At 36.7% G+C, this 15,256-nt stretch overlaps 4 protein-coding genes and 1 long non-coding RNA gene across 6 annotated transcripts; 1 reads left to right on the top strand and 4 right to left on the bottom strand.

The window, feature by feature from the left end:
- Nucleotides 1-221: 221 nt before the first annotated feature.
- AQI (Peptidase M20/M25/M40 family protein) lies at nt 222-2,285 on the bottom strand. The gene is made up of 4 exons (XM_078969472.1): nt 1,365-2,285; nt 1,141-1,278; nt 574-813; nt 222-495 (listed from the first exon to the last, which is right to left on the bottom strand). The coding sequence occupies exons 1-4, from the start codon at nt 2,199-2,201 to the stop codon at nt 379-381; spliced, it is 1,332 nt and encodes a 443-aa protein (XP_078825598.1). The 5' UTR covers nt 2,202-2,285; the 3' UTR covers nt 222-378.
- Nucleotides 2,286-2,658: 373 nt separating this feature from the next.
- On the top strand, nt 2,659-3,532 carry LOC145012244 (uncharacterized). The gene is made up of 2 exons (XR_013664419.1): nt 2,659-3,193; nt 3,272-3,532. It is a non-coding gene; the product is annotated as an uncharacterized LOC145012244 (long non-coding RNA).
- Nucleotides 3,533-5,263: 1,731 nt separating this feature from the next.
- LOC145010274 (uncharacterized) lies at nt 5,264-7,628 on the bottom strand. Its single transcript, XM_078968837.1, has 3 exons — nt 7,280-7,628; nt 5,422-7,206; nt 5,264-5,313 (listed from the first exon to the last, which is right to left on the bottom strand). Exons 1-3 carry the CDS (start codon nt 7,335-7,337, stop codon nt 5,264-5,266), a joined length of 1,893 nt encoding a protein of 630 aa, XP_078824963.1. The 5' UTR covers nt 7,338-7,628.
- Nucleotides 7,629-7,863: 235 nt separating this feature from the next.
- LOC145010273 (uncharacterized) lies at nt 7,864-10,418 on the bottom strand. The gene is made up of 4 exons (XM_078968836.1): nt 10,385-10,418; nt 9,906-10,301; nt 8,620-9,791; nt 7,864-8,574 (listed from the first exon to the last, which is right to left on the bottom strand). The coding sequence occupies exons 1-4, from the start codon at nt 10,416-10,418 to the stop codon at nt 7,864-7,866; spliced, it is 2,313 nt and encodes a 770-aa protein (XP_078824962.1).
- An 804-nt stretch (nt 10,419-11,222) lies between these two features.
- Nucleotides 11,223-14,733, bottom strand: LOC145010884 (uncharacterized). 2 transcript variants are annotated; one of them, XM_078969449.1, is made up of 4 exons: nt 13,943-14,733; nt 12,436-13,375; nt 11,891-12,340; nt 11,223-11,801 (listed from the first exon to the last, which is right to left on the bottom strand). In XM_078969449.1, the coding sequence occupies exons 2-4, from the start codon at nt 13,285-13,287 to the stop codon at nt 11,685-11,687; spliced, it is 1,419 nt and encodes a 472-aa protein (XP_078825575.1). In that variant the 5' UTR covers nt 13,288-13,375; nt 13,943-14,733; the 3' UTR covers nt 11,223-11,684. The 2 variants fall into 2 exon arrangements, with proteins under 2 accessions (XP_078825575.1, XP_078825576.1); XM_078969450.1 differs by lacking the exon at nt 13,943-14,733 and having other exon boundaries at nt 11,891-12,124; nt 12,197-12,340; nt 12,436-13,574.
- Nucleotides 14,734-15,256: the final 523 nt, after the last annotated feature.

Genomic DNA, 15,256 nt, shown 5'->3' with positions numbered 1-15,256 from the left:
TCTCTCTCATTAATATTAAGAAAAATAGCAAACAGCTAGATAATTACACAGCAAGAGTTTAAAAAGAAAATCTACTCGATCATAGCATTTAAAATTGTTTTGTATTTGGACAACATTGCTTTGATTCGAGTAGATTTTTCAAAATACACTTTATCCTAATATGAAGAAATGAGCGTAACATGCTATAATAAACCAACCAATGAAAGTACCATGCTATCCTATTTGGCAATTAATCCTCCATGATTTTATTGCAAAAACAAAGGTGCTAAAATTACAAACATTCCAGGTTTCTTAAAGATACAGTAGGAATCATGGTTTATTTTCCAAATAGAATCATGCCTGAATTTTTACACAATTCTAACACACACAACCCATCTTTTATAGCTCATCTCTCAAAGTATCTTTCCCATTTTTAGCTTCAACAAAAGATGCAAAAGCTTTGAGAATCGACTCATACACCTCAATCCCTTTCAAGTATTCTTCTTTGTTCAAAAACTACAACAACAAAAACACAAATTAACACGATTAGTGATGCCCAAAATTGTCCAAAAAAAATTTGTACAAAAGGTTCACCTCATTATGGTCATGAAGAAGGATAGGAGTGTTTGCCATGGGAGAAAATCCAATTGCAGGAACACCCTTCATCCTGAAGTATCGAGCATCGGTTGAAGCAGGAAATATCTCTGGTTTTCCAATTTTGCCCTTGGCTTTCACTATGGCTTCTTCAATTAGAGACCACCATGGATTTGAACTATCATAGGCTGTCAAAATTGGCTTCCCATTTGCATCGTACACAGAAACCTTCTGCTTATACTGTTTAAGATGATAAATAGTTAAAAGGACTAAATGCAATAAATCTAATGAATTATAGCTTTGTACTTTGAACTTTTTCCTTATATAGACATTGTATTGGAAATATCTACCCAATTATAGCGAATTACTTAGCCTTTTCATAACATTGCTATAATCAGGAAGATTTTACAAAATACAATGTTAGAAATAGACTAGGAAGATATAGAAAAAAAAAGGATGCTATAAATATAAATCAATGAAAAGAGTCAATCTTTATAGGAAATTCAAAGGAGATGCAAATATGGAAAGCATGAAAGATAAAAATAGAAACAAGGGTTTATTTCTTACCTCAAATGTCATGTTACGTGAAGCTGGGGCCCATTCTTCTGCAATTCGTCTCTCCAACGATGCTTGATCAGCAATTGGTGGCACCCGAATATCAAAACCAGCATGCGCTTCAGATGGTTGCAGATTCATCACAAAACCCTAATCCACAAAACAATTCCATTAGATTTCTTACAATTTAGAGAGAAAGAGAGATATGGAATCATGGATTTAGATGCTATACATACAGTAGGAGATGGGGTTCCGGCTTTAAGAAACACCATGTTCACAGAGACAACCTCGCCTTCCTCCTTGAGGCCAGCCTTCACCATATCAAGCTGAGATGCTCTGAATCTCCTCACACTCTCGATACTCTTCAACAAATTCTCCATCGCAGTGTTATCATACAGCTTAGCCCCATGCCCAGGGGCTCCGGTAGCTTTTATCACCAACCACATTGGACACCTCTCTGCATAGAACAGCCTATAATAATCCTCCGGTGACGCCAATCCTTCATCCAACACAATCCCAACGTTCATCTCATCAAAAATTTCCGAATTGGCAAATTTCTCGGCCCCATCGTGTCCACCGATTTCCTCATCGGGAACAAACACGACATAGATTGTCCTCAACGGCTCGAATTTCGATTCCTTGAGCTTCCGAATCGCTTCCAGATACTGCAACCCGACGCACTTCATATCCTGTGAGCCTCTAGCGTAGATGTTTCCGTTCTCATGATCGATTGCAGCATCGAATGGAGGGTGGGACCATTTGTGGGGTTCGACGGGGACGACATCGGTGTGGGAGTTGAGGAGAATGGAAGGGAGATCGGGGTTTTTGCCAGTCCATTTTAGAAGGATTAAAGGCTTGTTTTTGACGAATTCAATGGTGCGGGATTCGAGGGAGAGGGATTTAGCTTGGGAGATAATGAAATCGGCGGCTTTGTGGTAGTTGGGTGATGGGTGAGCTGTGTCGATTTGAAGGTACTGTTGGAATCTTGAGAGGATTGAATCGTTGGCGATGGTGGATGTGGTTAGTAGCAGAAGTGCGACGGCGATGAAGTAAAAGAGACCATGGAAGCTCATCGTGATATTGATGCCTGGTTCTTCTCATCTGGTAAAATCTATAAAAAGCCGTTTCACAGAACTAGGTTCCGGGTTTGTTTTTGTTTTTGGGCATCGAATCTTTATCATACATATTATTAAAGAGATAATCTACAAAAATTGATATTTTTTTTAAGATGCCATTAAAATGTCAAATAATAATCTTGCAATGGTCAATTACGACTTGCTAATCCCAAAATACCAAAGACTATAGTTCCTGGTATTTAAATGCGTGTATCTCAAAAAATAATTCAAAACTCTATCATGTTTTACAGCTCGAAAAACTGTTAAGAAACTCACATTTTCACCATTTTTTCTTTCTTAAATTTATATATAAACGTTATATATTACTTTAAAAGTACTAGATTTATTTTAGAATTGGACTAAAACATAGGTTAAACTGGTAAAATAAGTTTTTGAATTTTTTTTACACCATGTTCTTGAGCAGGGCCGGTCCGTTGATTTTAGGGGCCCGGTGCGAAACTAAAAAATGGGCCCCTAAATATATATTTATTTTTTACTTATATCAAAAATTCATTAATTATTTCATAATTGTTATAAGGGTAAATTACACCGTTGGTCCCTCGTGCACATGCCAGAAAGCATGTTTAGTCCCTATTTCCAAAATTTAACTCGTGCAGTCCCTCGTTGTTATTTATCTTGCATGGTTAGTCCCTATGTACGTTAACTTTAACTCCTTCCGTTTAAGCCACCCACGTGCCTTGCACGCAGGGGCATTTTCGTCTTTTCAGGGTTTGTGTCTATATTTAATGCCGTTACACTGCAACCCTCTTTTCCTCTGTATCCTCTCATTCGTCTCTTCCCCTCGTTCGTCTCTTCCCCTCGTTCGATCGATTTCTTCCAAATACATAACAATGATCGATATTAAATGCAATTGTGGAGCCACTGCAGTGATTCGCACATCTTATAGCAAAAGAAACCCTGGGAAACTCTATTATGCTTGTACAGTAAAGGTAAGGTTAATGACTTCAATTTCGTTCTTCGTCTTCTCTAATTTTGCCCTAATTCTTCATCTACTTTAATTGGTTCAGGGACCATTATGCAAGTTCATAGGATGGGTGAATGATTATGATCAGGACTGTGATTGTATGGCGTTTAGGATGAAACTTGAAGAACAAAATCGCAAATTGAAGCTTTACCTAGTTATTAGCTGGGTTTTTTTTGTTTCAGTCCTTATATATAAAGTGTAGGTTAAGTAATGAAGTTGTTAGTATTTTGGTATGTGTATATTGTAATGGAGACTCTTTGTAATGTTATTTGTATTAACAAAAAAATTTCAATTTTAGTTACAATATATTGTGTAATCATAATGTGGTGTTATCAGTTGGTGTTCAAATTTAATGAAAATGTGGTATATGGCATACAAACAATTAAACCATTCAATATACCATATGCAACATATGCAATATACCATTCAATACTAGCATATGCAACATATGCAATATACCATTCAATACTATGCAATATACCATTCAATGTTATCAGTTGGTATGTGTATATTGTAATGGCAACATATGCAATATACCATTCAATACTAGCATCCAATATAACAATTAAAAAGGACAAAAACTCTAAAATATCCAAGATAACCATTGACCATTAACATAAAGGGACATCCAAAATAACAACATAGTCTTGTGGCATACAAACAGTTATCCTACACAGCAACAAAGTATCAAAATACAACACATAACAACAAAGTATCAAAATACAACACTACAAATTCTCAAAGCATGGGGCTTTTTCCTTTGTTCCCAACTCCATTTTGTACACCACCACTGCTACCTGCTGCACCTTCTCCTGTTGTATTCCCTGCTGCACCTTCTCCTGTTCCATTCCCAGTATGTGATTTTCCCTTGCAGGTCCTTCCATTATGGCCCACATTTCCACATTTTGTGCATGTTACAGATTTCCATTTTGTGGACACTCCATCATCTTCTGTTGCAGATCTTCTTCTCTTTTTTTTTGGTCTGCCAATAGGGACACGATACTTTGGGGGTATCAACTTGGTAGGACATGTGCTTTTTTCCCACAATAACCTCCCATTAATAGGTTCAACTTTGAAGACATACATTTCTTTCCATGTCTTGAGCCAATAAGTTGGGTGTACCCATGTCTCAGGTATTCCAACATTTTCATTGTTGAGCCTCATATCCCATATAGCTGCTATACTATGTTTGCAGGGTATGCCTGTCAGTTCCCACCTATTACATGAACAAGTTTGTTGGTCCATATTAACCACATACTGATTAGTACCTTCACTTGTAACCTGGTACTTCCCATTGCCACAGAACACTGCCCTACACTGTGATGCCCTTTCTTTAATTTTTTCAAGGGTCTTAGTGGCTGTAGGAGTTAATGGGCCATTAGCTTTATCAATTTCTTTTTGAACCATGACAATTTTCCTCATGATATACTCCCTAATAAACTCCAAGCAACTGATAATTGGCTTATCACGACCCTTCACTATCTTGCTATTCAAACTCTCACACATATTATTCAACACAGCATCACAATGTGCCCTCCCTAATAAAACACAACTGTATTAGATTATTTTTAAAAATTATACACTTATAAACATAATATTATATACCTGAGAAGTGGGATCTGGACCAGTGCTTAGGTGGAATAGAATTAAGCCAGTCATATGCTTCACTGTTAAGTTTCTTTAATTCTTCCATGGCACTATTGAATTGTGGTATGGTGGTACATGTTGCACATTTCCAAAGACAATCCTTGAATTCCTTGCCCCTCCATTTACGTTTCATGTTCTCATGAAGATGCCTTAGGCAATATCTATGCTCTGCTGCTGGGAAAAGTTTCTCAAGTGCAGGCAATAACCCCTAAATCATCAAAAGAGTGAGGTTGCTTATTGAATTGTAAAACATGCATGTGAAAATGAATGGAGAAATTTATTTACCTTCTGTCTATCTGATATGAAAGTGAAGTTGGAGTTTGCATACAAACCAAGATCATCTCCTAAGTTAGTTAAAAACCAGGTCCATGAATTAAAGTTCTCTGCTTCAACAACTGCATATGCCAAAGGGTATGTGCAATTGTTCCCATTTAAACCCTGAATTATCATGTCAAACACAGTAATAAGCAAACAATTAACTATGGTCAAACATTAATCAAATACTAAAATATGATTATGCACATACCACTGCTGTCAGGATCATACCATGGTATGGACCCTTCATGAATGCACCATCAAGCCCTAGTAAATCTCTTTTCCCTGCTGCAAATCCACTTTTCAGTGGACCAAGACAAATGTATACTCGTTCAAATACCCTGGTCTCAGATACATAACATGGTTCACTTTGCACTTGAAGTTTGACTGTGGTGTTTGGATTTCTACTCTGCACCTCCTGTAAGTAGTCTCTTAGACATGAGTACTGAGCAGCAAAATCTCCCCTAATTGATTCCAGGGCTTTCGTTTTCGCCCTATGAACTTTCATGTCTGACAATCCAAGTTGGTATTTCTTCTCAAGCATCTCACGTAATGCTCTAAGTGGTATTTCTGGGTTTGCCTCCACTGTGTCAACAATCTGTTCAGAGAGAAACTTGTAGTTACATGCCCTAATTTTCCTTGTTTGAAGGCACGTATGTTGCTTTTCATAGGTCTTAACAGTCCAGTTAATGTCTTTTTTCCACTTACTCACTAGTAGGACCCATGGGCATTTATGAACAGAACCATCTTTCACTTTCTTTTTCTTTTGACTTGGTCCCACTTTGTCATTACTTTTGCTGGTCCCACCTGTTTCTAATATCCCAAGGTTTGGTATTGTCCCTTTGCAAACCACTCTAATCCTATTTTTGTCATTCTTGACGAAGTCTAACTCCCTTCTACTCTGTATGGAATGAAGATAAATTTGTTGCTTAACTTCCTTGGCTGTGCTAAAAGTCTGGTGGATGTAAAATGGATCTTTGATAGCAGCTGCTTCATTCTTATGTGCTCTTCGTAAATCTCTTATCTTCTTCCTTTTTTTACTAGCTTCACCCTCATCTGATGAAGATGCAGATACAAATTCTTCAGTGTTTATAACCTCTAATTCTTCATCACCTTCTACTGCTTCATCTCGATCATCAGGAAAACTTCCAACCCACTCCACCTCTTTGTCAATGTTGAGGTGAAAGTTCTTCATATCAACCTCTGGATCATCTAACAAATTATCTTCATCAACTATGTAATCGCTATCTTGACTGTATTCACTATCTTCAGTGTCATCACTATCATGACTGTCTTTACTAGCTTGACTGTCTTCACCTGCTTTTTCACTATTTGGTTCATCTTGTTCCATAGGAGTCCCACACCATTCAAATGTATCATCCCAACCATCAACATTAGGACATGTGCTTCCTATCATTGGTTCAGTCAAAGGGCTTTCAATTCTTGGTATATAGGCAGGGGTTGACTCAACTGTTTCACTCAATGTAACAAGGGGTTGTTCCAAGGTTGTTTCAAGTAATGTACTAGGGGGTTCGTCCATAGTTTCTACATTCTCAAAAACAGGGGCTTCTTCACTAGGACAATCCCCTGAATTTGACCATGTCAATAACAAGCTTTTACGACAAAGGGACTCAGGAATTTCGTGTATCTTTATCTTTGCAGGGTTTGGGGACATTTGATACGTATGGAGCTTGGTTTCCCAAAACTCTGTATACACTTCTATCACCTTGTGTTCATACACGTATGACCTAAAGTGGTTTATATCTTCGTCACAACCCAAAGCATATAACCCAAAATCTAAATCCCAGGTTGGTCGTTTGAAATGATAATAAATACTTTTACCTGGTTCCACACAACCAAGCAATTCCATTATCTCGTCCATATCATGCACCGAGAACAAGTCACTATCAATGCCATCAATATATTTCATCTTCCCCTTTATGTATTTGCGGCCTGGAAACTTCGTAAAAACTCCACCATAGTTCAATCGTATCGAGAACATACATGGATTGTCAGCTGCGAACCCAAAAAAAAATTACGTTTTAGGAACGTATAATGGATGATCAACTGAAAATGTAGAAAATTTTACCGTATGAGCTTTGGAGATCGTATTCCTCCCATTCTTGCCTAATCCTCCAGTTCACCATCGTAGAAAACTAGGGTTTTCTCGTGCAATGCTAAGGGTCGACGGAGGATGAAATCAGAAATGATCGGTTATCGAAGTCGCGCCATACTGGTTCATGTATACAAACCCTGAAAAGACGAAAATGCCCCTGCGTGCAAGGCACGTGGGTGGCTTAAACGGAAGGAGTTAACAGTTAACGTGCATAGGGACTAACCATGCAAGATAAATAACAACGAGGGACTGCACGAGTTAAATTTTGGAAATAGGGACTAAACATGCTTTCTGGCATGTGCACGAGGGACCAACGGTGTAATTTACCCTTGTTATAATATGAAGCAAAAGAAAAGAACGATCATACAATAGATAATCTTAGACAACTACATGAATCGTGAGACTCTCCTAGCATTCTTGGAAGCAAAATTGTTCACCAACTCTTCATAATCAATAGTCTCCAATATAACGTTCTCAAAAATTCATTAATTATTTCATAATTGTTATAATATGAAGCAAAAGAAAAGAACGATCATACAATAGATAATCTTAGACAACTACATGAATCGTGAGACTCTCCTAGCATTCTTGGAAGCAAAATTGTTCACCAACTCTTCATAATCAATAGTCTCCAATATAACGTTCTCAATAGCTATTATCGCCAATCCATTAAGTCTTTCTTGTGACATTGTGGACCTTAGGTAGGACTTCAACAACTTTAGCTTTGAAAAACTTCTTTCTGCAGACGCGACCGTTACGGGAATAGTCAACAAGATTTTGTAGGCAATAATTGCATTAGGAAAACAATCGACTTTTTTCATATACTTTAAAACATCAATAGGGCTCGTAATTTCACTCGGTAAGAACATGTCAAGCAGCTTTAACTCCATATAAAGTTCATGAGAATCGATATCTGATTGTTCACCAGACTTAAGTGCGGCTTCAAGACGGCGACAACATGACTTGAGATCTTTGTCATCAAATTCCTTCATTTTTTTTGGAAACAAAAAACCAAAAATATTTTCATACGCTTTGTATTGTTGAAATCTTGTTTTAAGAGAAGCACTCGCTTGATCAACAATATATAAAAAGTAATTAACTTTAAAATTCTCCTCGGCTGAAAATACAACATCTTGATCACTTGAATTCTCATGAAATTGTTTTTTTCTACTAACCGGCCGCTTTTGAGAGAATACCGGATCAATATTCATTTCAACGGAAAGTTCCTTCGCATCATCAATTGCCTTGGAGAACCCTGTTTCTCTAAACTCTTTGAAGTACTCAATTAGCATATTCACTTCGTTAATAGCAACATCGAGAAGCATATCTTTTGATTGTAATTTTTTGCTAACTAAGTTCACCATGTACAATATTTGATACCAAATGACTATGGATACCAAAAACTCAAATCCACCAAGCTCATTATTTGCTAGCGATTTAGCTTCACTTTGGATTTTAGCATCGTTGTCTTTTTCCGCAACTTCAAGTAAAGCTTCTCTTAAATCCGGAAGTTGTTGTCTAATAACCTTCACACTATCAACACGGCTTTCCCACCGAGTGGCAGACAATGACTTTGGAGTCAAACCTTTGATATTCTCTTTCAGAATTTGCCACCTCTTAGTAGAATTGGAAAATATTGTATATACTCGTTGTATGACTCCAAAAAAATCTCTAGCTTTACTACAACTGTTAGCCATGTCACACAGTGCAAGATTAAGACTATGACAACCACATGGAGTATAAAATGCTCTAGAATTTATGTCCAAAAATCTCTTTTGAACTCCTTGATGTTTTCCTCTCATGTTTGATCCATTGTCATACCCTTGCCCCCGCATATCATCAATATCAAGACCAAGAGATTTTAATTCATCGTGTGTAATATCAAAGAGCCCTTTACCAGTCGTATCATTAACATTCAAAAAACCTAAAAAGGATTCTTCAACAGTAACATCATTGGAGGAGAAATTTACATACCTCACTATCAAAGACATTTGTTCTTGGTGACTTGTATCAGGGGTACAATCAAGTATGATGGAGTAATATTTTGCTTCCTTTACTTTTTTAATTATTTCTCGTTTAATTTCATCAGCTAGTAAAAGTATCACCTCATTTTGGATCTTATGGCCAAGATAATGTACATGGATCTCATCATTTTTGATACGACGCACATGCTCTTTCATAACCAGGTCAAACTCTTCAAACATCTCAATCGCTCCAAGAAAGTTTCCATTACTCTTTTGATATAATTTTTCATTTGTTCCACGAAATGCTAAATTATATTTAGCCAAATATTTCACTAGTGCAATAATCCTCAATAGTACTTGTTTCCAATGCTCCCTTTCTTTCTTAAATTGATCATACACCACTTTATCAATTGTTTCATTAACTTTCAATCTTTCACGCATTTCAAACCAAGTAGCTAAATTTGTGAGATGATCTAAACCAACTTCATGCTCTTTAAGTCTTGTACTAAGATGTTGCCAATCTGCATAACCTTCACTATCTAATTGACCTTTTGGGATCCCTTTTCTAAATATTTTACAGCAAAAACAAAAAACTTTATCAAGCTCTTTCGAGTATACTAGCCATTCTCTGTTACATGTCTGTTTATTTGGCAGAGTTCTAGTATACATAGTTGCAGAAAACCGTCTAGAAAATCTATCAAGTGGACCCTTATCAATAGTATTATCCCTTTTAGGACCTTTCTCTACCAAATGTTTCACCATGTCTGTGCTTAGTCCATCCCAATTTCTTGGATCGAATATATCAACATTATTACTATTAACATTAACATCATCATCAACATCATCATCATCATCATCATCATCATCACCATCATCTTCAATGTTATCACCATCGTCATTACCATCATCAACATCAACACGATCTCCATCGAAATTAACATTATCAACATTAACATCATTAATTTGATCTCGTTCGACATCAACACCCAAATTATCAGGAATATCATCATTATTTTGATTTTGAGAAGGAACTTTAGGTTTTTTTTTTGGAAAAACTTATCTAGAGAACCACTGTTAGCCTTTGTTGATTCTTCAATTCTTTTTCTCTTTTTACGTTTTTGACTACCAGATAAATACTTAGGAGGCATTATTTCTGAAAATAAAATAACAATAATCAACCAAATACTCGATAAAAATTAAAACTATGATAAAAGAACTCTAGAAATCTAATTGAATATATCAAAACGTTGAATGAGCAATACCAATAACAATGTAAACTAGAAAAAAAATACTAATGATTATAAAAAAAAACACTAATAATGATGAATTATAAATATTACCATTAGAGAAAAAAGAAAAAAAAAAAAAAAAACGAACCTTTTCTTATGTCTTCCTTTGCTGCCGAATTGCCCAAACTCAACAAATAAATAAAAGAGGCTAAAGACTTATATGTAGTAATTAAATGTGTGTTTGTGTTAGATACTAATTCTATGTGATATACTTAGTTTAATTGGACTTATATATTAATTTAATTAAAGATGGGTTTGACATAGATAATTCCTTATGTGATAGATGCGTTTGTTACGTTTGAAATAAAAGGATATGTTGAACTATTATAATAAAAATAAAAAACAAAACTGCTTGTGCTAAGTTTAGATCTTGGACTAAATGATAAATGTCAAGCGCCTTTACCATGTCAACCACCAATTTTTTGTTTACTTTAATTTCGACATCTCATATATAAATATATATATGTATATATAATTATATAAATATCGGGCCCCCCAAACAATGCGGGCCCTGTGCGATCGCACACCCGGCATATGTTAAGGGCCGGCCCTGTTCTTGAGTTTTTTTTTTTTTTTTTATAGGAAGGGAAAAAGAGGATAGGGTATTCAATGGAAGGGAAATATTAGTTACTAATGTTCTTGAGTTTGAGGGGAATGTAATGGAATGGAAGGGGAATCATGTTCTTGAGTTGGAAGAAAATCCACACTCATGTTTTTGCCCTTCGAAATTTTTTTGTATTAATTAAAACACACTTACAACAACACTTGGTTTATTGGACCATCTTTGTTTAGCTATGTTATTTTTTGTATTACCAATTGAACTCGTTGAAAAAAAAAATATTAAATATTCACTCTACATTTTGTTTGATATTGAATCTTATTTGTTCCCCTCTCTCGTCCATGTATTTAATACCTCACATGTCACTTCTTCAAGTTCTATATCACGAACTTCTTCAAGCAAAAAAGTATATAGGATGCAATAGGCCAAAAATATTTGTGATTGAGTTTCACCGAGTAAAATGGCTCAATTGAGTTTCTAATTATAGGAAATCTTCACTTCAAGACACCAAAAGCATGTAGTAAATGCACTAGAGGGTTTAATTGCCTACAATTCTCCATCCTTTTTTATAGCTCATCTCCCAAAGAATCTTCCCCATTTTTAGCTTCAACAAAAGATGCAAAAGCTTTGAGAATCGACTCATAAACCTCAATCCCTTTCAAGTATTCTTCCTTGTTCAAAAACTACATCAACAACAAAAACACAAATTCATAAGATTATTGAATAGTGATTCTGAAAATTTGTCCGAAATATTGTAAAAAATAATGTTCACCTCATTATGATCATGGAGAAGGATAGGAGTGTTTGCCATGGGAGAAAACCCAATTGCATGAACACCCTTCATCCTGAAGTATCGAGCATCGGTTGAAGCAGGAAATATCTCTGGTTTTCCAATTTTGCCCTTGGCTTTAACTATGGCTTCTTCAATTAGAGTCCACCATGGATTTGAACTGTCATAGGCTGTCAAAATTGGCTTCCCAGAATCCTTCTGCTTAAACTGCCGAATCTGATAAACAGCTCGAAAGGACTTAATGTAGGAAAGATCAAAAAAAAAAAAAAAACAGGGTTTATTTCTGACCTCAAATGTCATGTTTCGTGAAGCTGGGGCCCACTCTTCTGCAATTCGTCTCTCCAACGATGCTTGATCGTGATCGGCAATTGGTGGCACTCGAATATCAAAACCAGCCTGCGCTTCCGATGGCTGTAAATTCATCACGAAACCCTAATCCACAAAACAGTTATATCATATTCCTTACAATCAATGAATCAAAACAAAAAGGAGATGGATTAATCATGGAGTTATAGGATCAGACTTACAGTAGGAGAAGGAGTTCCAGCTTTGAGGAAGACCATGTTTACAGAGATGACCTCCCCTTCAGCTTTGACGCCTGCCTTCACCAAATCAAACTGAGATGCTCTGAACCTCCTCACACTCTCGATACTCTTCAATAAATTCTCCATTGCCGTGTTATAATACATCTTAGCCCCATGCCCAGGGGCTCCGGTAGCTTTTATCACCAACGACATCGCACGTCTCTCCGCATAGAACAACCTGTAATACTCCTCCGGCGACGCCAATCCTTCATCCAGCACAATCCCGACGTTCATCTCATCAAATATCTTCGAATTCGCAAACCTCTTCGCCCCATCGAATCCACCGATTTCCTCATCGGGAACAAACGAGACATAGATTGTCCTCAACGGCTCGAATTTCGAATCCTTGAGCTTCCGAATTGCTTCTAGATACTGCAAACCGACGCACTTCATATCCTGTGAGCCTCTAGCGTAGATGTTGCCGTTTTCAGGGTCGATTGTGGCGTCGAAGGGAGGATGGGACCATTTGTGGGGTTCGACGGGGACGACGTCGGTGTGGGAGTTGAGAAGAATGGAAGGGAGGTCGGGGTTTTTGCCGGGCCATTTTAGAAGGATCAAGGGTTTGTTTTTGACGAATTCAATGGTGCGGGATTCGAGGGAGAGGGATTTAGCTTGGGAGAGGATGAAATCTGCAGCTTGATGGTAGTTGGGTGATGGGTGAGATGTATTGATTTGAAGATATTGTTGGAATCTGGAGAGGATTGAATCTCCGGCGATGGCGGATGGTGGTTGCAACAGAAGTGCGATGGAGATGATGTAATAGAGACGGTGGAATCCATTGAAGCTCATCGTCATCTTGATGTCTGGTTTTCATTTCGGGATTCTATGGTTTTACAAACTACCTAATATCTGAATTTGCATCCAATCACTTGTTTTCTTGCTTCTGTGAGTCAACATTAAGAAATAAATTAAATAGAAAAAGTTAAAGATTTCAGTAGCAGGACTTCGTCTAAGTTGCATGTAAGCCAAGTATAAGAGTTTGTTGATTCAAATAAACTAAGAATTAATGCACTTCATGACAAGTGAATAGAAGATGGTATGAAAAACAAGAGCAATTCCAAAGACCATACATTTGTTATGGGAAAAAGAGATTGTGTTCGATTATATGCAAAACATAATGAATGAAGTAAGAAGTAAGAACATAATCATGTTAATATGAATTTGAAATTTGACCTTTATCATTGTTTATATCATGAAGATTAGCGATAAAGAATGTTAATAGTTAACATTTACTTAAAAGGGTAATCATAATTTGTGTATCTGTGTCAAAACTTAGGTTCAATCAATATTTTAAAAAATTAATTTGAGCCGTCGTTGTCATTATTTATTTTCTATTTTTTCTTGTGTGTATGTTTAGTCTCTCTATACATAAAAAATTAATTATGTATTGATTTGTTTATAACTTATCAATTATTTTTTATTGATTATAATTTTTAGAAAAAGAAACAACCCTTAAATTGGTTCCAACCCCTTTGGCCATCAACTACTGACAACTACAGTCACTTCCGGCTATCAGCCATCATCTACTTCTGGTCAGCGATCACCTCCGACCACCACCTTTCAGTATCAGAAACTACAACTTCTCTCTCTCTCTCTCTCTCTCTCTCTCTCTCTCTCTCTCTCTCTCTCTCTCATATCTTTAAAATCCGGTACCTCTACCTTACACCACTAACACCTCATGAATCACCGCCAATCGACTACCACTAGAAACGACTATCCACCGCCACTTAACCAAACCAAACCTGAAACTCCACACAGCGGAGTTAAAGAACCCTCAGAAGGCAGCAGTGTTCCAAACTTGAGACGTGTAGATCTGAGATGTTGCAGATCTGAGACGATGAACGTTTTCAAGTGCATCAATAGTCACGAAGAAGAAGACGATGGCGACGGAGACAACGATGGTGTAGAAACTCAGGCGGCATTCGAAATGGTGATCGTCGATCGGAAAAGGAGTATTCAGATATATGAGCTTTGACGAACTACATCTCTGTCTCTAAATTAACGAGTCCAGCGAACCAACACTACAAGATTTGCAAGCTCCAATGAACCAGCACCTTAATGAACCCTAAGATCAGAAAAGAATGAAGGAGAGAGAGCGAGCGAGAGAGAGAGAGATGGGGGGATGAGGGATTTGGTCTTTCCGATAGTGTTTCTCAAAGTTGAACTCAAACTCATGGAAAAGGAAGGTAGTAGACTTCGTTTCTAAAAGAAAGGAAGTAACAATCGACGGTAGTGGACGATGGTGGCCCGGGAATGGTTGTGTCCCTTATGCTTTCTTGAGCTGATAGAGAAAAAATAAAAAATGGAATTACTTATTATTATTATTATTATTATTATTAAATTAAAAGTAAAACAATGGGGGCAGTATGGTCATTTTTTGTCTAGTAAAGGACACTACATGCAAATTTTAAAAAATGAGGGATGAAACGTGCTTGTTTTAAACAAGCAAATAACGGTTCAAGTTAATTTCTTAAAATAATGATTTGATGTGCGTTGTCGCATATATACGAGGGACGTTTGGTTTAATTGTTGTTTTAAATGATGGAACTATGCAACTTCTTAAAATCTATCAGCAGTAAACTTGTTTGCATTATAAAAAACGTGATAAGAAGATGTTGGTTTTTGTGCGCGTCGCATCAGCATGATGAAAAGATCTAACAATTTACGGTCCAAAACATGTTAAATTGGTCTCAGATTCAAATTTTGACAAAATCGATAATCAGAGAAGGGTTTTCCAGGTTTCATTCATATCATAAAACTGAAT

This window comes from Lactuca saligna, chromosome 8 (assembly GCF_052625555.1).
Source record: "Lactuca saligna cultivar CGN05327 chromosome 8, ASM5262555v1, whole genome shotgun sequence".
In the NCBI taxonomy this organism is placed as follows: Eukaryota; Viridiplantae; Streptophyta; class Magnoliopsida; order Asterales; family Asteraceae; genus Lactuca; species Lactuca saligna.
Note: the sequence above shows the minus strand (reverse complement) of the source record. Positions and strands in the feature narration are given on the sequence as shown.